The following is a 24,574-nucleotide window of genomic DNA, read 5'->3' on the forward strand; positions in this document are numbered from 1 at the left end:
TGAAATGTTGTCACATGATTCTGTCTTTGAACACATTTTGAACAATATCCCTTGATTAATACAATCCTCAGAACACTTTCATCTTACAAATTCTTCAGGATTATATTTGGAAAAATCACTTTTTTGGCAGTGAACCCAGAGGAAGATATAAACTCATAGTTAAAAGGAATGTTAAATCTGACTAATCCCAATTAAACTAACAAAATTGGCTTATCACAGGAGTATTATCCTTCACAAAGTGTGCAGTTGGTATTGTACAAGGGCCTTATCCAAACTGACTGCTGGTGCTGCATAATGACATTCACACCTAAAAATGGTGCATATTTGATATTTAACCAAGAGGTCTCAAATCTAGAAAAAACTGATGATAGGTGTTTCTACTGGTATCAGCAGAGTGTTTTGCAAAGAGTCTGAAAGGAAAAGTAAAATACAGTACTTCTCAAAAAATGCATTTTCTACAGTCTGCTGTAATACCTACTGTGTTAACACAACATTTTGAGGTTTTAAATTGGGCGCGAAAACCTTTGTAAGTGACCACAAAAATTATTGTAGGGTTCGAGACCAGGTTAACTTCTCTGCTCAAAAAGCCCTTACTTGACCCTGCTTAAGTGTAGAACTATTGAATGCACTCACTACTTTCATTCTTATCTAACTGTATCAAAACAGTAGTTTTCAAGCAAGTTTCAGAATTCCTCTCACAGAAGGACCTCTTTCATCCAAATCAGTTGGGGTCAAGATCAGCCACTCCACTGAAACGGTTCTGTTGTCTATGACAGAAGGCCTAAGCTCAGTCCTTGGTTCTTATCTTGCTGGAGCTATCAGTAACCGGTGAACCACCACATTCCTGCTGTTTGTACTTTCTGACATGGGCATCTCGGGCATAGTGCTTTCCTGGTTTGAATCCTATCTCACTGGTGGCTCCTTCAGTGTGTCATGGTAAGGAAAAATGTCCTTATCCTGATCCAAGGATCGCTACAAGGACCCCTTCTCTGCGCAATATACATCACCTTTTTGGGTCCAATTATCCATTTGCATGGCTTCTCATATCACTGCTATGCAGACGACACCCAAATTTACCTGTTGTTCCCGCCAGATGACCCCATGTTCTCTGCACAGATCTTGGCTTTTCTTTTTGACATATCCACATAGATGAAGGATTGCCACCTTCATCAATACCCATTTAAAACTGAACTCTTCCCAGCAAATCAGTCACTACATCACATTATCAATATTATCAAAATAATATCAAAATCGCTTCTTCATCTCTAATAACAACCAGGTTGCAAGAAAATTGGGTACCAAATATTTAGGGGCAGCAGTAGTAATAAAACTAGCTAATTCCACAAATTTATTATCTCTGTGCCAGATCTGCTGTAAGTTTGAGAAGCTTCAGACAGAATATTATTGCAGGAGCAGAGCAGCTCCTTTCAGGAATAGCTCAGTATGAAGGCTGCGTGCATAGTTGCAGAGAGAGACAGAGAGAGAGACAGAGAAAGTGGTGAAGCTGGCAACCGGAGCAGAGAGTTGGCTAGTTAGTTAGCAGTGTAGCTGTTAACGTAGCAGTGCAATAACTGTGCACTTTAGGCTTTTTGTCAGTCAAAAATGCTATGACTCCTCAAGATTGAAGTTCCCCTGTGCTTCAACTATAGTCCAGATGAGCCAGGAAATGTTAACACTGAGGCTGGAAAATACAGGATTCTGCATTGTCACTGGAGTGTCATTGTCAGGTAATGGTAAACATTTTGAAGATTACCATAGAAGCGATTTTTAGACATTTTTCCTCCATACTGACACTTGTTATGTTTAGTGTCAGTTCAGAAGAATAATCCTAAAACTTGAAATTGAGCCATTTCTAGCTGATGACAAATGTACAAGAGAATAATGAGCTTGTTATGCATCCCATAGTGCAATGGGAAAAGAAAAGCAGATTTTTTTATTTTACAAATAAACACATTGCAAGTTTACATCACAACATCTTGCATAACTTGCAGAAAAGAAACAATATCATGCAAACAAACAAATGCTACTGATCACTCTTTTATTGCAGTGGTTGCAGTATATGCAAATATATATAAGTAAATTAACTGCTTACTGTTAACTTTACAATATCATATAGTCTCAAATATTTTCTTATCCATTTCTCAGTCACAGAAAGCAACAAAATTCAAAACATGATACGCTAATAACACTAATACTACTATAAAATATATCAAATTACATGATGAGTTACTTCATAGTTACTTCATAGAACTTCGTCTCCAGTGTGATATCTTTGTAACACAGTAAACACAGAATTGATTTCAAACAAATGAAACAGTCAATAACACATCAACAACAGCTGTGCAGATACATTCAATATATAGTACTGTACGTTGTAACATTTATTTAAGAGGCTATCATGATCAATAATGATCGTGATATAACATTCATTTTTGCAGTGAAACAAAATCACAGTTTTTTATATTGCACACACAGCATCATGATTCATTTCAGTCAATAAACAATGATTAGCACTGGAGAAAACAAAATATTATAAAAATTACTATCAAACTTCCATTTTAAGTGCGGCAATTATTTTTAATCACAGACTTAACTTATGTCTAATTGATTAATCACATGCACAACATTTGTTTCTGTGGTTTCTCTAACCGAGGAAATCATAATATCTACCCACTTGAACCCAGTAGTTGTGATGGTGACATGAGCATGTGCATGTTTATTTGTGTGTGTGTGTGTGTGTGTGTGTAGTGTATGCGAGACTACTTTTCAACTTGTTAAGTTCTTTTTTAAAACCACTGTTACCAAGAGAGGCACTTGGGTCACGTGGGTCTTTAAGCTTTCTGAAAATCTGATTATCAGTGTATGAGACATTCTGAGTGATGTACAACAGCACCCTTGGCCAGTCATGGTTATTTTGTAAATGCTGCACAAACGCAGTGATATGCATTACTCTGCAGCTCTTTAGTCAAATCTTAGTGGCGGTGGCAGTGACATCCAAGACATTGTGTATGACAGATGTTGTGCCGGATTAACAGACCAGGGCTGAGCTATAACACAGCAATGATTACATCAGTGGAACAAAAATGAACAGATTCTTCTGACAAGAGACACTGAATTCTTGTGGAGCTTCAGCATTTCAAATCTAAATCACCAAGCTAGCTGCCATCTCTAGTAACAGACTAAGCTCTGCAACAGATTTTATTTAAATTCTTTGCACTATTATACCTTGCTTACTGGGATGATTGGCCTTGAGCCACTTCTTGTACTGTTCTTATAATTTCCCTCCTCTATGTCTGTGTTGTGGCCACCTGAGGCAGTCTGCCTGTGAAACGACAAGCGAGACATGTGAATAAGGCAAGTGTTATTTTCTAATTCAGTCCGTGTGTTTGAACGCTGACAGCATCTCTTAAGACCCTGGTGAAGATGAATAGTGAACAGACCATAAGTGATGGGATCGAGACAGGCGTTGAAGAGGCCAAAGATAAACAGCATGTGGGTCAGTGAATGGGAAACCATCTCCTCCATTTTTTCAGGAAATAGCCAATACCACAGGCCTAACAAGTAGTATGGTGTCCAGCAGATGATGAATGATGTCACGATGACAATGCTCATCTTAAGAGTCCGCATCCTAGCTTTGGGGATATTGTTGTGAGAGCGGCGGAGATGAACATCTCGAGACACCACTAGAAGAGAAGAAAACACTACCTTTGTCACACACACAGCTCTTTATGTGTCAGAAAACATATTGTTGATTTTGTGTAAAACATGAGACTTACGGTTACCCCGAGCCATGCGGCTGGATATCTCAACAAAGATTCGTGTATAACAGAAGATCATGATGACCAAAGGCAGGAGGAAGAGGCACACGAAGGTGAACATGTTGTAGAGGGTCTCCTGCCAGTGCTGGACAAAGCTGCCATGGGTGGTGCACTGGGTGAAGTTCTCTGGGACTGTGATGGTTACATTGTGAAATATGAACATCTGTATGAAAAGACAAGAATGGTTCTACTCAGCAATAAATCTATATAATCAGTTAGACAGACAGAACGAGTGTTTCAAGTCATCGCTCCTTCATTGCTCTGGCCCACAACCGAATGAATAAGGTTTGGCATCATGATGCATGTGCCATTCCCTTAAATGCATCTTGGGGGAGACAAGGAGAAAGGCAGTGAGGATCTACAGGCCAAGAAGTGATTTGTCAGCTGATCTGATGGGACACTAAGTGGAATGAGTGGGCAGTTCTGGAAACAGCTGTAATGTAATATTAACAATGTTGGATGTTTGTAACGCTTTAGATTTGGCAAACGTGACAGGAAGCACCAATTCATTTCTAATATATATCCAGAAAATAGAAATAGATTATTGAATGTGAACAAGTAAAAAGCCATTCTTTTCTGCTTTACCTTTTCTTACTTTCTGTCCCAAGTGCATCTTATGGGGTATTCTAATTTCTCATGTGCACCTGCACAGTCACTGTTATTATGAGACCCATAATATTCAGCCAAAGCCTCTGCAGAACAAATTGTACCTGCAGCTGTTCACAGACAAATTATTGATGTTATGTAAAGTGTTTATAGGTGATTGTGACTGCCGCCTCACATTGGATCTGTTTTTTATTTTTTTCTTATGTGATTTAACAGATTTTAACTGTAAACTAGAATTACCACCTCGCAGTTGTATGCCTCTACCACTCAGAGTAGTTTCAGGTTACATCCATGTTTATCCAGAGTCACATAAAATATTAACCATTTGTGTGAAATTTTGTCATAATTGCTGTGTGAATTCTTGAGTTTTATATATATATATATATATATATATATATATATATATGTGTGTGTGTGTGTGTGTGTGTGTGTGTTTATCCACAGTCATATAAAATCATAACATTTTGCCAGAATGTGAAGTATGAAGTTTGTGTGAAGTCTTCAGTAGTGGCTAAAAAGTGTTTTGTGAGGTTACTGTGACCTTGACCTTTGACCTTTGACCACCAAAATCTAATCAGTTCATCCTCGAGCTCAGGTGGATATTTGTGCCAAATTTGTTATGTCCATGAGAATGGGAGATGCATATGTATGGACTGACGGACTGACGGACAAACTGAAAACAACATGCCAGGCTGGATCTGGCGCTGAGTCATAAGAGATCAAAAATCAGAAGAGGAATAGAGCTCAAAATTCTGTACAGAAATTTGGACTAGGACTCTCCAACAATTTGTATAAAAATATTCAGAACATTCAACATCTTTATTGATATACTCTAATGAGTTTGAATCAAACTGTGGCACTGGCTAAAATGTGCAGAGCCTTTAAATAGATAGACAAGATAAGGGTACTCAGCTGTTATCACGCTGTCACAGCTGAATATGTCCACGCCATTTTGACATGAGATTTACTTTGGCTGTGTCCTCTGATAAAGTAAAATCCATTATTTCAATTCTTGCAGACAAATGAAGCTAGCCCCAAAGGAAAACCCCAGTCCTGGGTTTCCTCAAAAGCACTTAAATTAATTTGATGCCTAATTGAATTCTCATGAAAAGGAGTTAAAAACCCAAGAGAAACTCTGTGTTTGGTCAGTTGACAGCTATCCTGACTTATCTTTCTGTTTGCAGCCTAGCAATGCTGCCTGCAATGATTTCTCTATATTGGCAAGTCATGAATAATAGATGCATACACAAATATGTGACTATGTTAAGAATATGACTGGATAGAAAACATATTTAGACCTAAAATTAATACTTATATTCTGCAAGAATATTAAGAAACACTGTCTATATATACAAAATACTGATATTATCATGTTTCTTACAAAAGCCTACAGCTGTTTATAACTGGTCATTGGAGCCTGTTGTATGAAACAGTCAGCCCATATTCACACAAAAAAACCTAGGAAATCACTGATAAATTTTCAATATGTCATCCGTATTAAATTCACATGAGACAATGAGCTATATGATATGAACACTGAGAAAAACACTGATATGATCTAACAGTAGGAAGAAGGCTTAAGGCTGAGAGCTGCAGAAGCACAAGTGCTAATATGATCCAACCTCCAACGTATTAGTGCCTTTGTGAGTGACTGTTGAGACAACAGCTATGACACACACACAAGGTTAGTGGGAGAATTAATTTAAGTTCTTTAAAAGAATGCATTAAAAGTAATGAGGATAAATAAGCAAACAGCGTAATAAGCTTGCTCTCTACCTTACAGAAGCAAGAATGTTGTCACTGTCATGTTTTTTAGGCAGGCAGTTATCTGAACTCTACAGAAAGTCTTTGGAGTGGATGGAAATGAAAAAAACAAAAGAAAAAAACAAACAGTAATTCAAAGTAATGTATTGAAACAACTAAAGCTTTAAGACATTTAATCTTTACTCACCACATCTCTGTGTAAACTGCTCCATATTCAAAGATAACAAACCTTTCATTTGATCACTGACTGTGATGACTAAAAACAGTTTCACAACATTTAATATTAAAGTGTGAAGAGAACCAGAATTCACATGATCTTATTCAGTTTTCCACTCTGGGCCTCAGGCTATGATTTATAACTAAAATACACAGCTGGAAACATTTCAGCAGCTTGTTTGCTGCTGCTTTGCAGTGAATGATTGGGACAATTGTCCATTGCTGGAGGGTCTCCAGCTGTCCTTACCTTGTCACATGTCACAGCAACACTTGTGATACAAGTGTAATGCTTGAAATAAAGATAGCTTAAGCCCCATTCAGTGGCAATCAATACTACACGGGGGAAGTGAGGAATGAAATATTCACTACATTTGAACTATAATTTAACTCATGGTTTCCAGATGGTATTTCTGCAGGACAATGCCAAAAGAGACTGACAAAATCCTCCCCAGGGTGACATGGGAAAGTTGAAGGTGAGGCAAAGCTAGTGCATGAAGTTAATTTTGGTCCAAAATACTCCCCCTCTGAGTCATAACTCACTCAGCTGACAATATCATCAGCCCCAATGTCTGAAAATCTGAAAAAAAGATGCCCAAGTTGTGCCAGTTTGCCAAAATGTAAAGAAATATAGACTAAAAACATGGCTCACAAGAGAATACCAGTTCCTCTTACATCAGAACATTTGATTGGCTTTTATGGGGTCCTGCTCTCCAGATATTTTTGGTTCCCAAATAGGCCTATATATGCTGGTATTTCCATCTATCTGAGCTAATTAAAAAAATGCAGAAGGACAAGCTGGTCACACAGAAAAAACTCAGATATCCTCCTTAAACGATAAGGAATTACAGGTGGACCAGCAAGTTTACCAAAAAACAGGCGGTAACTGTAGTTGTAATTATTACTGGGGTGAGAATGTCACCCCACCTCCCTTTGAGCAATAAATCCTGTCTGAGTGAGAGTTTACATATAAAACTTCTTGTTCATGTCATGACTGTATTCTTCAAACTCAACTATCTGATTAAAGAGAGAAGTTTTTTTGGTTTTTTTTTTAGAATATGTCTAACAAAGCCTGCTCTTATATCCCATACAAACAGTGATGTTTCATGTCGATACATCTGAGTTATTTATTCAGTTTTTGTTTTACAGCCTAATCAAATTTGAAACTGCTGATTTGATGACCTGTGAGCTTCCACAGTACAGACAATGACAGGTATACTATGTGGTGACGGTCAAATACTGAGCTCCGGCAGCATCTGTATTCTACCTTGTAGTATGACTAATTGTCAGATGTACAACCCTCAGGGTGACCCCAGGCGTCTTGGTATTTTGCCTGTATATTAAAATTTCATTTTTCCCTCTCCTCCCCTCATGTTCTTCATCATAGTGCTGTCTAATAAAGCTAACGCCCTCAAAGCAGATTTCAGGAGCATGAATCAGACTGTGTTCAGACTGGTTATGGCACAGGATGAAAAAGATGCAAGGGCCTGTGACACTGTGGGCTGGTTGCTACAGGTTACCAGTGAGAAGTACATAGAAGAAATGGAGAGGTCTCTAAGGCTTCAAAATGTGTAAGGGTTAGAATTGCATTTTAATGACAGGGTGCAGCACTGACAAGGAATTGAAATAACAATATGCTAAAAAAATTAATTAATGGTAGTATTATATGTTCTCTTGTTCCTTTTTTTGGTTTCTCCTTCTTTACTATTTCTGAACGTATTGCCAGTTGTTCACATTACACATAATGTAATCATCTGATCCATTACTAATATAAAAATACAAATTAAAGAAGTTTTAACTATATCCTAACAATGTTTTATTTTCCAAAACCATGATCCTTCCCTAATCTCAGTTGCCATGTGCCAGTGCTGTTACTCTTCTGAGCATTGTGACACTAATAAGCAGTAAAAAAAAAGCCAGCCAGCTTTCTAACGGTACATGGTAGCATCTGTTCTCGAACTTAAATTACTGGAGCTATGATGGTTATTGTTGCAGTAGCTCAGCTGATAAAAGTGCTGCATCGTATCAGTAAAGTCTTTTTTCCAAATCCACTTCAGCCACATTTCTGAAACTGACCTTAAAACTATGACTTCATGTGTTCTCTTAAATAAAAGGCTCTGGGTTTCATTTTGTTCTGATTGTTGCCTGATGAGAGTCAAAGGACCCCTAAACTGCACCATTACATTCATATGCAAAATAGTGTGCAGTGGTTTGTTCCCATTTGATCTTTCAAATGTTCAAAAATAAGGCTTTGTGAGATAACTGTTTGCTTCTCAAAGAGCCTTTGCAGAAGCTTTTCAGCAGAAAGAGGTTTCTCAGAGGTTAGAGGTTCTTGGTTAGAGCCAAGCAGCCAGTCACAGTGTGGCACTGAAAACTGCTGTGGTTCTAACTGTACTTTTGCATTATAAGTCAGTAAAAAAAATGAAAAACCATTTAGTGGGTTACAGTACATAAAGCAGACATCAATGATTGGAACTATTAGGAAAAACAGGTTACAGATACAGACAATTCCACCATTAATATTTGCAGCCATCATCTCTGCTGCCTGAGAAAAGGCTTCAGATGTACAGGAGCAAGAGCCATTACACTGGGCTGTGTGATTTCTTTAAAATAAAAAGGGGAGCCTTCAAATATTTGTGCTGTGGTTTTTCCTGTCTTCTCTCCCAGGCTGAGAGGTTGACATACTCATAAGCTAAATCTAGCCTATGTCTAATGAAGGTAAAAAAAATAAATAAACTCTAAACCAGGCCACAGGACACCTCTACATACAGTGGCCTTGAAAATAATGATGACACAATGACAAACACTATGAATCAGCCATCAGTGGCAGAGATTACAATTCTAGCAATTCTTACAATCCTCACTGATCTACAATAGAAGGTTAATTGCTTTGGGGAAAAAAAGGATTTGGAAAAAATATGTAATCTTCTGACTTACTGCTGAAAGAGATGTGTCAGACCACCCACAGAAAGAGCCTTACACTTGCATGTCACTCAAAGGGTGGAGGAATTGAAATTACTACACTCTAAAATACATTAAAAAATGGTAGTACTGTATGTGTCAAGTTCCTTAAAATCCCATTTTTGGACTAAGTTTTCTTTATTTCTTATTTGTTACTGTTATGCCAGTTGACTTGAATAGAACGACTAATAACTGTGAACCCACTACATGCCATTATTTCATACCATATTGATTGTTTTTTTTTTCCAATACTGCACAAACTGTTTGTAGTTAGATTTTCTTTTTTCATTTGTTTATGAGTCATCTCTCTCCATTCCTTATTTTATAAAGTGGCCTCTGCATGGGGGAGCTCCGGGACTTTTATTTTGATAATTGTACACTCCAGGACTAGCACATACAGGTCACTTGTGTGTAAGATGAACACTAGCTGGGCCACACAAAGATCACATGAGAATAAGTTCTATGACCCTGTGTATGAGTGGCAATTAGTGGCAATTTACGTATTCATAATTCATAAGTGATATGGCAGGTGATATGATGTCTGGTATTTTCTTTATCCCCATACATATATCCACACACATATCCACACATGTGCGTGTGTGTGTGGACAGATGAAGCTTTTTATGATCTGGTGCCCCTCTCGACAGGTGTTGTTGTTGAAAAACATATCTGTTTTATAACATGATTGAGTGTGGTTAAGGTTTGGCTACATATTGGCAAAAGCGACTCGCAAGGGGTTAAATGCAGGGGAACTTGGTTGTCATGGTTACAGTAATAACCACATGGTTAAGGTTAGGGAACGATTGTGATCTTGGTTAGAAATAAACCAGCGTTGTCTCTTCAGTAATTAGAAATGCACAGCAAGTCGTCTGTTTTGTCGACCCATCCGTCCACCCCAACCTCCTCCTTCTGTGGACTATATCACTCTGTAATAACATCATTTGACTTCAGCCTTTGCTGCAAGAGTCATAATTCTGCAGCCGCTATCGGTCTTTGTCACTTCGTCATAAACATATGTCTTATTTGGGCATTCGCCAGGAGGACAAGCTCACATTTCAAGATACTGACTCGAATGGAATCAGCATTTGAAAACCCACCAAATGTAATTTGCCTGTAAGTGTAGGATCTAAACTCATCCTTGAGTTATTAAAATCCCCCAAATTTCCAGAAAAGATACTGTGAGCATGACTTCCTCACAAAGTCCTCACAAATTGTATTGACAGAATCTATAGACTATCTAAGACCCGCTGACAACGGGCTTTTGTCGGCATGTATGAGGCATGAGAGGTTTCAGATCTTGACTTCTTTCACCCCAGTGTGTTCCAGAAACTCAGGATAAGGCCGAGAAAATAACGAAGTTGATCTTCTACGTGATAAGGTACTTGAAAAGAATTGCTGATATTTGCAAACCACCTGAAAGGCTGTGAGGTCAGTGATCCCTGGACATCATGCTGCACCTGATCAGAATCCAGTTTGATTAATATAAGCAGCTGTGTCATTAAATGGCCTCAAAGGAACTCAAGCACTTTTATCAATTTGTTGCTAAGCAATCAGTGATCTGAACCCTGTGCCTTTATGTGCTGGAGCAAATTATGCTCATACTAATGTCAAGTATTGTGCTGCTTCCCACAACTTAGTTAAGATTATTACATATAAACATTAAAATAAAAGGCTTACTTTTTTTTTGATAATAAAATTTTAATTAATTAAATTAACACTTTGAATACAACAGGTGAAGGCAAATCGTTTTGCTTTGTTGTGCAAGGTAAAATAAAACTCCTGCACCGTGGAACTCTCACCCATCCTTCACGTACTCTTTTGTGAATCCACCTCATCTGCCACAATACCCACCCTCTGGAACAATAATCCCAGTGCCCGAAAAAATCTTGACCATTGGAACTCAATGATTACCACCCCATTGCCCTCACATCCATAATAATGAAGTTCCCGGAGAAGCTGCTGTTACACACCATCCTGCTGTTTGCTTACCAACAACTGGAAGGGCCAAGAGGGGCTGTCACGCTAATTGCATATCAAAGACCAGAGTCACAGTTCAATGACGCCTTTAATCATATCAGACCACGGCTATCAAATGTAGCTTTGTTTACAGTGTTAGTAACCTAATGATTTGTGCTTATTTTTTAAGGAGAATTAGTGGCAAAAAATAAAGAATGAAAAGGGGATATCCAAGGAGGGTTTATAAAGGTTCCTTAAGAGGAAACTACTGTATATCAGAGTCAGCTAGACACAGTGTAATCCAGTGCAGGTCAGAGCCAACCTTACACCAGGCAGGGCCAGCAAACTATTAGCAATGAACCTGCCAGCACAGGTCAGAGCGAGCCTCATGAGAGGGCCAGTGACGCCTCCACCAGCAGCCATCGATCTGCAGCAACAGGTGAAAGTCAGAACATGAGACTGTTGTGTGTTTTGTTCCTTTTCACATTCACAACTAGTTCACAGGATACCCACCTGCCAAATAAAAACATGTTAACTGATACATTATTATATACCCAGGAACAAAAACTCCCACCAATCCTCTGAGGGAGAAGTCTCTGGGCAGGCTCTGCAGCACACGTGCCTCAGACTCTGGGGGTGAAAGTGACAGACTGCACCGGCTGGTCACTCAAGGGGCAGAATTTGCTATTACTGCTGGATATCAAGGTATATTTTTCCAGATAATCTCACTATGAATACTGCTGATGAAATAATAGGTAGGTCTGCTGCAGCCTGACAGGAAGATGTTACCTAAAGACAGCAAGGAAAAAGAGCATAGGACAGTACATCCACATGAACAGAGATTTCAAGCTCAGAACAAGGAGGGCTGAACACACACACACACACACACACACACACACACACACACACACACACACACACACACGCTGCAATGATTCTATTGAAAATAAATCAGTCTCAATGAATAACTAATGCCTAAGTGGTGTTTTTATTTTATTTCAACATTGTGTCGTCCTGTCCGTGCAAAACAGATTTTTTCAGGCTCTTGTGCCACTGTTTTATATGAGCACATTTTGAGGGCTGTATTCATCCCTGAAACTGGATATTTCCCAGTCAGAAACCTGGAATGAGGCCAGAAAGAAGGTTCATTTGAGCACAGAGCGGAGAGAGAGAGAGAGAGAGGTGTTTGACGGAAAGCCCCAGAGTGGCAGAGCACATAAAAATGTTTTCTCTTACCTGAGGGAGGGAGAGGATCACGCTCATCGTCCAGGCCACGGTCAACATGATTTTGCTTTTCCTCTTGGCCTCGCTGATGCCCAGGGGATTGAGGATGGCAGACTGTCTGTCCAAGCTAATGACCACAGTTACAAAAGCGCAAGAGTACATGGCCACCAGCTTCATGAACATCAGCAGCCTGCAGGCGACGTCTCCCGCCTGCCACTGCACCGTGATGTTCCACACCGCGTCCACGGGCATCACGATGAAAGTCACCAGCAGGTCCGCCACCGTCAAGTTCATTATCAGGATCCTGACGTGAGACTTGCGCTTGCCGCCGTTGCTGGCAGCCCACAGCACCACCAAGTTGCACACAGCCGACACCGCGCACAGAGTGAAGGTGATGATGACTCTGACTTTGGCCGCGGTGGAGAAAGTGGGCAGCTGGAGCGCGTCTCCATCAGCGCTCTTGTTGCACACTGGTGTGGGTCCGTGGCAGCTGCCATTCACTGTTTGATCCGTCAGCTGATGGAACATGATGAACACCGTGCAGGCGAGGAAATAATCCCGGTACTCCTAGACTGTGTCTGTCTTCTCCATCGGCGCCTCCAGATGGACGGTCAACTGTGAAAACAGAAAAGAAACAAATGATTTATCCGCTTTTTATTCTTGACCGGATTTATGATTGGCTGTGCGTTAGAGGTACCCCCCCCCCCCCCCCCAAAAAAAATGTCTATAGTCTACATCCGTAAAAAAAAAAAAAAAAAGAAAAAGTAGGAATTCCTGACATAGTTTTAATTAAGGTAGCCTACAATAGCTGATATTATAAAGCTTTTCTGGAATTCAAAAACATGCAAAGTGGTGACGCAGACAGTGGCGCTTATGGCACTGACCCTAATTTCTAACCCAAAATTAGTAAATGAAAGAAAAGATAAGTTGTTGTCAGAAAATGTATTATTAAAACAGCACATGTGAGGAAAAAACTGCCAGTGAAAATAATACTGAAGTGCAGTAATGTACTTCTAACCCTCATCCTCTCCAAATTTCTCCCGGCTCCACAGCCACTGCCTCCCCCAATGTCTCCAGTTTTCTACGCCGATAAAAAATAACTTACCTGCAAATTGGTGCGGAGCTGACAGTGAGCTGGAGATCTCACCTGAACGTGTTTCTGCAGCAGACACTGCAGCTGTTGCTTCAGTCCGCTTCATTCATTCCTCTGCTCTGACGCGCAAAATGACCAGCGGCATGTACCAACCGGGGTTGGTTGATCCGTCTCGGGAACCACAGGGAGTGCTCTTCTTTGACAGGTGAAACATCCAGAAAAGACACAGACCTGCTGCAGCAGAGGCATTTGAGCCCATTCTTGAGCCCTGGGAAATTTCTCACAAACAACTGTAAAATGTAGGTATTTGTTTGGAGCAGCCTCGAGTGGTGCACGGCTACTTATTTTCTGTTGTGTTTCTCGGCTCTCTAATTTAATCACCTGCTGCAAGATATTTAATACCACACTAGGATGATAAAAAATAATTTTAATTTGTGGTTTAGAGGAATTTAAAGCCTCTTGTTTTGTGCTCAGTCGTGTGTCCCTGTATCAGGAAAGGAAAAAAAAAAAACACGTTTTCTTTAGGCTATTACAATATGACAATAAATTGCAAGTAAACTCAATTGCCTTGACATGAACATGCAGCATGTGCAAACACCCACAAAACACTAAGACATCCACATCCAGACACTCCACAGAGGTGAATGAATACACACTAGCTAATCACTGATCCACAGCCTGAGAAGATTTTAAAAACTCACACAGTGGCGACAGGTCATAGTCATGTCAGGTTGGGTTGTTTGTTCCAGAGAGGTTTTCAGAAATAATGGAAGTAAGTTTCTGTACTGTCATAGTATATAGTATATAGTATATAGTAAGCAATTAACACTGTTGCAGCCCATGGTAGAAGACATTTCTGTCAGCAAACTAACTTAGAAACTTTTTATCAAGCTGATTTGAAAGCTGACATACTGAAATAAAAACTGTTGGTAATCCCACTGTCAAAAATTGAATATCATATGTGGAACATTTTACTGAAATCCTTTAATCTTCTATATCTTGAGGTTATGAGATGGAGTGGTTGGCTATGGAAACAGCCGCCAGCTTGATAGCAGATAATTTATATTTATTGATCTCACAGCTACAAGTCGTAGACTGAAGAATATCAAGCTGTCCGTGATGACTGTATTACACAGCATCGATGCAGGTAATCAATGTTTGGACCGTTACAAAAGGGATAATGTCACTTGTCTCCTTGGATTTAGTGGACTTTGTTGATGAATCTCTTAAGGCTCTAACATCTTGGATAACCTCTACACAGAGAGAAGGGGGAGATGGGTTGTGGTGGACAATTTCATGCACAATTTCATGCATTTTCCTTTTTTCATTCTCAGTGAGTCACTTATTCCTCTCACAACTCACAGTTTGGTATGCCTGAGTTCATCTGACAAAGAGAGTGATCCTACCCATAGGCTGTGACATAGATTATCAGCTCTTTTTCAACACTGTATCCAGTGTAGCAAGTAGACACAGTTAGTATTTTGCTCAAGGGCACTTATCTCTGTTTATCCAGCCACAAACACTGACTGTATAGGCCACATCAAGCTGGATAAATGCAGTTTGTCTAAATTTGTTTTTTTAAAATGAGATTCACATAAATAGAGAAACACTTAACCTTAGGCTTTCTATGATACACACGGGTTTACACATGATGAAATGAATGAAAGCGATGTTTGAGAGGAAAAAGCTTGACGTCTACTTACTGGCTCACAGTCATCACCATCAAGTCATCATAATCATTGAGTTTGGTTCGTTGTCATGGAGATGGCTCTGTCATCATCATGTTGAGTATGAGCTTCTGTTGTGTTGCTGCATATCAGGGAGGCTCATGATCCTGGTCTCTGGTCAAAGGTGGTCTTTCTCCAGCTGTCCACTGACTCCAAATGACTTTGGTTTCGCCTCAGCTTGCTTGGAACTTCAACGGAGGTGACAACAAAAAAGCACCAGGTACCAGGTATTATCCACAACTTTTACCCAAGGGAAAACTAAAAAGTGGAGTACAGCCAGCACCATGCAGTGGAAAAGGGCTATGAGTGGAATTTAAGTGAAAAATTTTGTCAAACTATTTTCGAGGTCAAGAAAGAATATTGAGGTTCAACAAAAATATTTCAGGTGTCGCATTTCAGGTGCCTCACGAAAAACATGCCGTAGTATCATTTTATGTACTACTACAACTGTGTCTGTAACATCTGGTATTAAGAACACATTTAAGAACACATGTGTTGCACTGGGACAGTGTAGGTCAAACTGTGTGAAGAGTACAGTGTGCATATTCATAGTAAAAGTAATTTTTTGTTTGTATTGCTTTTGCAATGTCCTTGGTACATCACTGTGGCTTGTGATGCCACATTTCTTATTTCTATTTCGTTTTACTTCCTTATATTCTTCCTTCAGACTGCCTCATCTGTTTTCAGCAATCATGTCCCGATCAATAGCTTGTGTTATTGTGTTTTATTCCCAGATCTATTCCTTGACATGGCATTTGTATGTTTCCGCTCTTTAAGTGGGGACACATAGTGAAGATTCTGGCCTCCCTTTGTCCAAGGACATGCACGACACACCAAAAGTGTATTAATACTAAGACCCTTGTAAAAAGCAGGATCACACATTGCATTTAAAACAACATCAAAGCCTCTTGGAATGCAGAAACAGTGTTTGCGCCACAGGGTGCAACAGTTTCTATAAAATATATTCATTGGGTGTTACACAACCAGGTAGAATAATCATCAGGTGTGATGACTCCCATAAGATGGCTGCCTTCACCATTGGGGATTTCCTACTTTGTTTAACAGATGGCATCAAACACTGTGGGTTGACGGCGACATTTGGCTCATGACAAATGTAAACATAGTTGGAAATAGCATGAATACATCCTCTACATACATATGTATGTGTAGACATACATATGTTTATATGCAAATCCAGACCCCATGACTTATTGCTCAGGTGGTCAGGTTTCATATGTTGTACAGATCAGGTTGTGCATCTTTGTGTTCTGATCTGGGACAGAAGTTGGGACTAAACAGGCTTTAAAAAAAAAAAAAAGGTTCAGAATAAATAGGTGTAGGTATTATCAATTAAAAGCTTTACACTTAAACTCTAATTTGTGTGTTTTGTTATTTTTATTATTATTTAGCAGTTTTTAAGAGGGGTATACATGCAATTAGTAAACTCATGTTGAGTGTTTGGTATATATTTAGTTTTGATGTTGGATTCTCTCAGTATAGTATAGATACCCATGGGATTGAAAATTCTCATCAGATGCTTCTTGAATCAGTTTATTTATTGATTTCCCACTGGATGTAGAGGATTTATAACATAATACACACACTACACTGAAGAGAAGTGCATCTATAAGTCTCAAAATAGATTGAGACATTTTTTTGTTTTCTATCCACAATGGGGTTTTTTAAGAGAAACACCAGAGAGGGGATGTTAAGTGGTAGACAGTAGCTATTTGTTGCTTTCTTTCTAAATTGTCTTTTACAAAACTGTGCAAACAGACATAACAATTATTAAAGGACACAAAGTGGTGAAAATAGATCTGAGGGCACCTCTGACAGTTTTGTCTGTAATTTGCACAATTAAGGTCTGAGGTCAGGCTCATTCATGCTGTCTGGAAGCAATCACTGAACCATTATTAAAATGAGATACAGGTCAAATAGATTTTATCCTCATCATGAAGATACAGGCATTCTACTTGCAAAACATATGTCAAAGTCAATTAATCAGTGCTTCACAAAAGTCTCTGTGTTTATACACCGACTGTATATGGAGACTAAAGTTCAATCTTCTGACAAAGATCAAATGTAAATCAGTCCACATAAAATTTTGAAATGCTTTGTCGTGTTCTTCAATTATACAGGTTAGAAACTGCATGTTTTATTGCATAGAAATGGCACTGTATTCCTAATCCACCTTAAGAAACCAAGAGCCCTCATTTGTGAAATTCCTTGAAATCGAACTAAAATCATATGGTCTGAGACAGCCTTCTACTGCTGTCTACCAATAATAATAGCACGGTGAGAGTGCTCATTACAGAGACAGCACGTTGTGCCACAGCACGGTGTCGCAGCACATTAGCGACAAAATACATCATATAATCATATATATTAATCCACAGTAATGTACAGAAAGTTAGAAAAAAATGGATTTCACACAAGTATAGCACCGTTAAGAGGGAGTGTTTACTTTACTTTGACCATACACCTGTCATTGGACACGCTGGTATTTCAGGGTGTGTGAGAGTAAATAAAACAGTGGGTTTGTTTTTAACCATTATTGAAGCAGAAGTGAATGGAGACTCATCACCTCTGCTGCTTTATTTGTTGGCCACCAAAGTAAACATAAGAGATGGGAAACCAATATCAGTGAGAACAAGCTTTAAGGGATTCACCTGGGAGCCTGACTCACTTACACGTGTCTGAGACTCAACACGTGTCTAATAATAGTTCTGCACGTTATGCAACTATCAGATTTCCTAGTTGCCTTAAAATTGTAGTAGTGAGCAGAGCCAATTTTTCTGAAAGCATTAAAATTCATGAATGGCTTTCACAGTTAGTCTCCAGCATAAATGTAAAGTGACAAACAATTCTGTAATATGTAAATGAATAACAGCTTTTTACAGTAATATCTTAAGGCTATAACAATTCATGTACAGTATATGTTGGTTGAACATCAAAGAGTAGGAAATAACTGTACAGCTGCAGCAGATGTTTTTTCTACAGTCCAGTTAAAATGTGTCTGAAAGAAAATAATAGGGCATATGCCAATTTCTTTCTTTTCAATATCAAAATGACCTGCATTTGTATTCTTTTAGTCTAAGTTTCAGAAAGCTCCAACAAATTACCTTCTCTGCCATTAGTTTGAGGAACAAAAAAATAAATAAAATTACAAATAAAATTGCCTGCATGTTTCCCATCAATCAAGTTGTTTTGGAAAAGCGATACTTAACCACACTCCATTACTAGGAGTCAATGCAAAAACACAGGTGAAGTGAATAGTCACACAGGAATCTTAGATAGTGCTGCTTCCTCTGATGAATCTGTAAATGTCAAAAAGCTCTAGTCGTAACACTAATGTATGCTGGTTATTAGCTTCACTGTAATGCAGCAGCAACGAGGGTGCATGTTTGAGTGGCTTGGCACACATGGCATCCATCTCCCGAGAGTGCTGTACACTATCTTGAAGCAGTGAAAGTGATCATCAGTGATGATTTTTTTTGTACTTACTCTTTGGTTTCAGCTATATACACTTGAAACGAGAAAGCTTATTTTCAGTCCTTAGAGGATATTAAGGCTGGCAGTGTTATGATGTCTGCAGTAATTCTGGAAAAGATTTTTTCCAGTGTCACATTGTAGGGAGGTGGTTTGGGTTGATGGTTTGTGTACAAAATGCATATGTTTAATTCATGAGAATAAGGTTCACATCCTGATTCCAGCATGTCGTTTGGTTTAGGCAAGAAACATGAAACAGTTGACCCTGACTCTGGCACTACAACTGATGATGATATTCACAATAAATTGATTATTAGAACTTCCCATGGCCCAAAGTGACATCCTGAGATGTCTTGTTCTGTCTGACCAACAGTCCAAAGATATTCAATTTACTACGGAAAGTCTAAAACAAAGAAAAGCATCACATTCTCAAGTTGTAGAGGGTGGAAGCAGCAAATGCATTTTTACTTAGAAAACAACTAAAACAATCTATCAATTCATTGTTGCAGCTCTAATCCAAAAATACTAGCTTTATTGCCCTGTTTCCAATATTTGTGTTAAGTTAGCCAGCTGCAAGAGGTTATTTCATATTTAGTGTACACACAAGAGTCATATCAGTCTCATCTAGCTGTTGGTAATCAAGCTTTAGTTACTGAGCAGATACAGTTGGTAAATGAACAAAACAGTAAGACCATTTTGAGAGTTGGCAGATAAGTGTTTCCTCATTATGGTGCTAAAAATTATATTGAGGCAGAATCATATTTCTGTCTAATCATATTTGCAATTGTAAATTAGTAGTGTTTACTGTAAATGTAATGTATCAGGGGCAGGACTGACAAAGGACAAACAGGTCAGTGTGGATGTTAGAAATGAGGATGTGTAGATTAAGTGCTGCTGCTTCACTCAACAGGTAAACAGGTAAATAGGTAAATTAGCATCTTGCTTTCGGATGCAGGCTACTGATGAACTGAACACTACACTAAGAAAAGGAGACATGAAAGGAATTGACTATTTATAGCAAATGCTTTTGCAATTAGCAGAAAAAGCTCTGCTCTTTGAGGGAGCTCTCAAAGAATCTGAGGCGCGATAGAATTCTGCTGAGAGCTAATCCCCTCTCAACATAAATGAACATGAATCTAAGTTAATTCAAGGATACTTAAAATATAGAATCATAAGAAGATGAACTTGTAAAAAGAAGAAAAAACTAATTACTAAAATTAATGAATTACTAATTATCTAATTAATTACTAATTATCAGAAATACAGCATTGGTCAATGAAATGGCTTAAAACAACCCAATTGTTGTATGTTCAAGGATCTTAAAATGATCCAGATAATGTTCAGTAGCAAAGCAGAAGCAGCATGGCAATCTTATAGAGCCTAAAAACTCTTAGGGTGAAGATCAAGGAGTAGTGGCCTAAAAAATCTGATTTACACCCAAGAGGCACAAAAGTCAGCATTTGAGTCTTTTAACACCAAGAAAGTGATTTTTTTTCCTGTTTACTTGCCTGATCTCTGATGTACTTATGATGTTTCTTCATTCTAATGATGGCATGCCAGTAATTCTGAAATGTTCCCCCAAACAAACAATTTTATTGAGGTCTTTTGAGATTTCAAGCAGTTTTTCCTTGAAGCCATTTTAAGATGAAAATTATTGCTTGTGGCTGGAAAATGACAGCGTTCAAACAGAATAATTTGTGTAGTGTAGTCCCCAATCTTGAAATAAAGTGTTGTTTTTGAAGTTCAAGTGAAAGTAAGTGACATTTGAACACTTCCGCCTGCACTGCAGTGTTCCTGCAACATGTTTCAGCTACCAATGTCTACATGTACTGGACATTCACGTGGCATTGTGATACAGAGCACTAGTTAGTTTGAGGGGGGCAAGACAGTAATTTCATGTGAGCACCACTTTCTGCTACTCTACCAGGCTTAATTTGGGTTGGTTATTGTTGCATATGCTTTGCTGCTACCTGCTAAGTTAGTTAGTGAGATACTGTTACAAACTAGCAATGTGAAACACCAAAGTTTAAACATGCAAAACAAAGTCCCCAGTTGTCTTTCATCTTTGTTGCTTTAGCTATTTATGGTGATACCTTTTGACCTTCTACAAATATTGTTTTTATGCAACAATTATATGCAATTATAATAATATATAATCCATGCATTTGGCAATAACAACATTCTATTTTTTTCCCCAACTTATTAGAAAATAATTATTTTGATTCTATCTGGAAATTAACCATGTTCACCACCTTAGTGTAATGTGTTGACATGCTAACATTTGCAAATCAGTATAAAACATGACGTACAGCTCAGGCCGGTGGGAATGGCCTTAGTTTTGCAGATGACTGATTACAGGGCAAAGTAAAGGACACATTAAAGTGTGACCTGATGATGGTGCTAGATGAAATGAGAGGGCATCACCAAAGTCATTAAGATTCATCCCGAGGGGGAGTGGGCATGAAGATTTTCATGAACATTTTCACAGCAATTTCATGGCAATGCAACAGGTAGATGAGACATTTCATTCAAAACCACAAATGCCCCCTGGGGACTATGAATGTCTACATCAATTTTCATAGTGATCCATCCAATAGTAGTGGAGCTACTTCAATCTGGACCAAAGTGGTGGACTGACTGACTGTCAGCTGACTAGCATGGCTAAAAATATCAATGGGATGCATGGCCTTGCTGGAAGTAATATTATGGAGGCCCATTCTCTGCCATGGCCTACACACTTTATACTCTGTAATCTACTGCATGAATGTTACACTTCTTGCATTGGAATTGAATTTTGCAACTGAAAATAAACTGCTAACTCAGCATAGGAGCATGGAAATATAAACTGTGTAGTAGTGCAGCACCCATCCTTAGATACAGAGCCAAACTCTTACCTTGCAATTACCCTTCACCCTGACTTGTGTATTGATGTCAGCTTCCCAGCACATTGTGCAGTAATCAGCACACCAGCATTCTTCATCAAATGTGGCACAGTGGCTCTGGGCCACTCACTGACACTTGAGAAACGAGCCACAACACAGATTAATTTGCTGTGCTTCAGTATGAGCCCAAAATTCAAATGTGTGCAATTCAAACACAACCTCTGTTCTCACTAATCCCTGTGAGTACACACCATGCCACAAAACAATTGTGTATGTATGTAATTCCAATCAAAAAATATGCGCTATTATTATTTTTAACCTTTATATTATTCCAATAGCAATTATCTACAGTAAATTATTAATGTATTCTTCTTCTTCTTTTTTTTTGATGTTATGAAATTGTAAATATTGGATTTCTGGTTGTCTGACAGACAGGCAGTCATACAGAGAGACAAAGAGATGGACACAAACAGACATCTTGGCAGAGAAACATCGACAAAACAAATAACATAAACAGACACATACAGAAACACAGACACACATTCACAGATAAAAAAGACAGATAAACAGAGGAGAGTTCACTTGGCAGGATTTTTGGGACACAGCTGCCCCCCTGTGGCTGTTAGAAATGAATTTGTGTGCCACCAATGGAGCAGGCAATGAAGTTGTGTTTCATAACAACAGCTCATAAAGCACACTGCATTTATACATTTATATAAGTTTGTGTTTATTCTTATAAGGATTATGTTTGCATCATGTCAGCAATTAAAGGTCAGTGACTGAGAAAATGTATTTAATTAAATTTTAAAAAATTAGAAGCAAAAGTAAATACCCACTTATTGAAAACCAACAGAGGGTCAAATACATAAACAGGAAATTAGAAAGATGAATAAACAGATTAATATGGGTTTTTAACCTACAAATTGTATGGTATACTGTATGTGAATTTTTTCATAAAAATGTGCAACTTTCACATATTTACATCCTTGTTTCAGTGCTTTTTTACTTTTCATATTTACCGACAACGTCCATTCAAGGTGCCACAAGTTGCAAAAGCAACTTGTGTTAAGAATTAGTATTTTTTAAGTCAGAATTTAAATTAATGAAATTATTCAGAGCTGTAGCACTTTAAGCTTATTTTGAAATGACCTCAGTGTATTTGTTGACTGAATCATTTATGCATCAGTGTAAACCTGAAAAAAGAGAACTTTATTTAAGAATGATTTGGTTACCAAAATCTGTGGCAACACCATTGTATATTTGTTTTAGTTATATGATGATCTATGTTATTTATTCATTATTAGATGATTCTGCTAATGACATTAAGTGATGATGGGAGGTTTAAAATTAGACATGCCCCATTTCTGATTTCTGTCCAGCAGCTGTGTGCTTTCCCCATTCCTTCCAAATATCTGATATAACGGGGCTGTGTCTGGGCTGCTGGCCTGCTGCTTGGCTCCTGACGACTTTGGACTCCGGACAGCACTTTGTGCAGTGAAGCTTATAATCAGATGGCAATCAGCTTGTTTAGACACACAAACAAGAATAGAATGGACTGCACTTATATAGTGCTTTTTTAGTCTTATCGAACACTCAAAGCACTTTACACTACAAGCCATATTCATCCCTTCACTCTGTCATGACCAGCTCAAAACCTATGACAAATAATGGTAGATGACACAAAGAGTTAGATCATACCATAAATTTATTGAACTCACCAAAAAATTGAGTAAAAATATCAAAAAGATTATGGGATATTACAGTCAGCAAATCAGTGGTGGAGTGTTTGCATGAGTGAAGCAGTAAAATATGGAGTGTTAAAAGAGGAAAAATGAAAACCCAAACACACGAGAAAGGAGTGTGGAGCACCAGAAGTAGCGTTTCCCCTTCCTCTCTCCCCCATGGCAAAGGTAAGAGTGAATATTTATAGCCCTGAGAACACTGGGCCCAGGTGTTGCCATACCCAATAACCCAGCCACACCTACTGGGCACCTGCAACACAGAACACACAGAGACAAGCAGCCAGCCCAGCAGCCAAAACAGGCGGGGTCATCACCCCCGTCAACCCCCAAATGTTAGTTGGTTGTGGTTGGTAAAGACCACAAGAGGCAACCCTGAGCCCACATAAACATCAAAGTGACACAAAGCCCAGACCAATGCCAAAGTCTCCTTTTCAATCACAGAGTAGTAAAAGCTGATGTTTGTTAAATTTCTTCGAAAAGAAACTTACAGGCTTATCCACCCCCTGACTATCAGACTGCAACAATACTGCACCTGCACCCACATGACTGGCATCCACCTGCAGTTTGAATGGCTTCTCTATACAAGGAGCGGCCAACACTGGAGCACCACAAAGAAAGGCGTTGATGTTCTGGAAAGTCTGCTGACAAAGAGGAGACCACGCAAATTTCACATCTGCCTTCATCTGCCAGATCAGTGAGAGGAGCAACAACAGAGGAAAAGTTTCTGCAGAATCTGCGGTAGTATCCAACCATCCCCAGAAACTGCATCAACTCCTGTCTTGTTACTGGTAGAAGAAACTGCTCTACAGCCAGCACCTTTGTTTGCACTGGTCGTACTTGACCCTGACCCTCCACAGGTCCAAGATACCTCACAGTTGCACAAACAAACTCACATTTCGCCAGGTTAAGCCAGTCATGCAGCTGCCAAATGTTCAAACAACATGCAAAATGTGAGTGTTCAAACTGTCACTATAAACAACAACGTCATCCAAGTAAATAGCGCAACCATCCAAATCACCAAACACCATATTCATCAAGCATTGGAATGTTGCCGGTGCATTCCACAAACAAACAGATGCATCTGGCTTGGTGCCACTAC

At 38.9% G+C, this 24,574-nt stretch overlaps 1 protein-coding gene across 1 annotated transcript; it reads right to left on the reverse strand.

Moving 5' to 3' along the window:
* Window positions 1-1,890: 1,890 nt before the first annotated feature.
* On the reverse strand, window positions 1,891-14,412 carry gnrhr4 (gonadotropin releasing hormone receptor 4). Its single transcript, XM_071499662.1, has 4 exons — window positions 13,648-14,412; window positions 12,555-13,157; window positions 3,777-3,981; window positions 1,891-3,683 (listed from the first exon to the last, which is right to left on the reverse strand). Exons 2-4 carry the CDS (start codon window positions 13,068-13,070, stop codon window positions 3,220-3,222), a joined length of 1,185 nt encoding a protein of 394 aa, XP_071355763.1. The 5' UTR covers window positions 13,071-13,157; window positions 13,648-14,412; the 3' UTR covers window positions 1,891-3,219.
* Window positions 14,413-24,574: the final 10,162 nt, after the last annotated feature.

Source organism: Trachinotus anak, unplaced genomic scaffold, assembly GCF_046630095.1.
Source record: "Trachinotus anak isolate AG129_WGS33_773 ecotype Australia unplaced genomic scaffold, CSIRO_AGI_Tana_v1 ptg000002l, whole genome shotgun sequence".
NCBI lineage: Eukaryota > Metazoa > Chordata > Actinopteri > Carangiformes > Carangidae > Trachinotus > Trachinotus anak.

Bases quoted from the DNA above. Each gene is read 5' to 3' on its own strand.
- gnrhr4 (XM_071499662.1), bottom strand. From the start codon at position 13,070: ATGTTCCATCAGCTGACGGATCAAACAGTGAATGGCAGCTGCCACGGA. The intron at 3,982-12,554 runs GTAAGAGAAAAC...CTTTTCATACAG, and splicing joins TGATCCTCTCCCTCCCTCAG to ATGTTCATATTTCACAATGT. The intron at 3,684-3,776 runs GTAAGTCTCATG...CTTCTCTTCTAG, and splicing joins CCGCATGGCTCGGGGTAACC to TGGTGTCTCGAGATGTTCAT.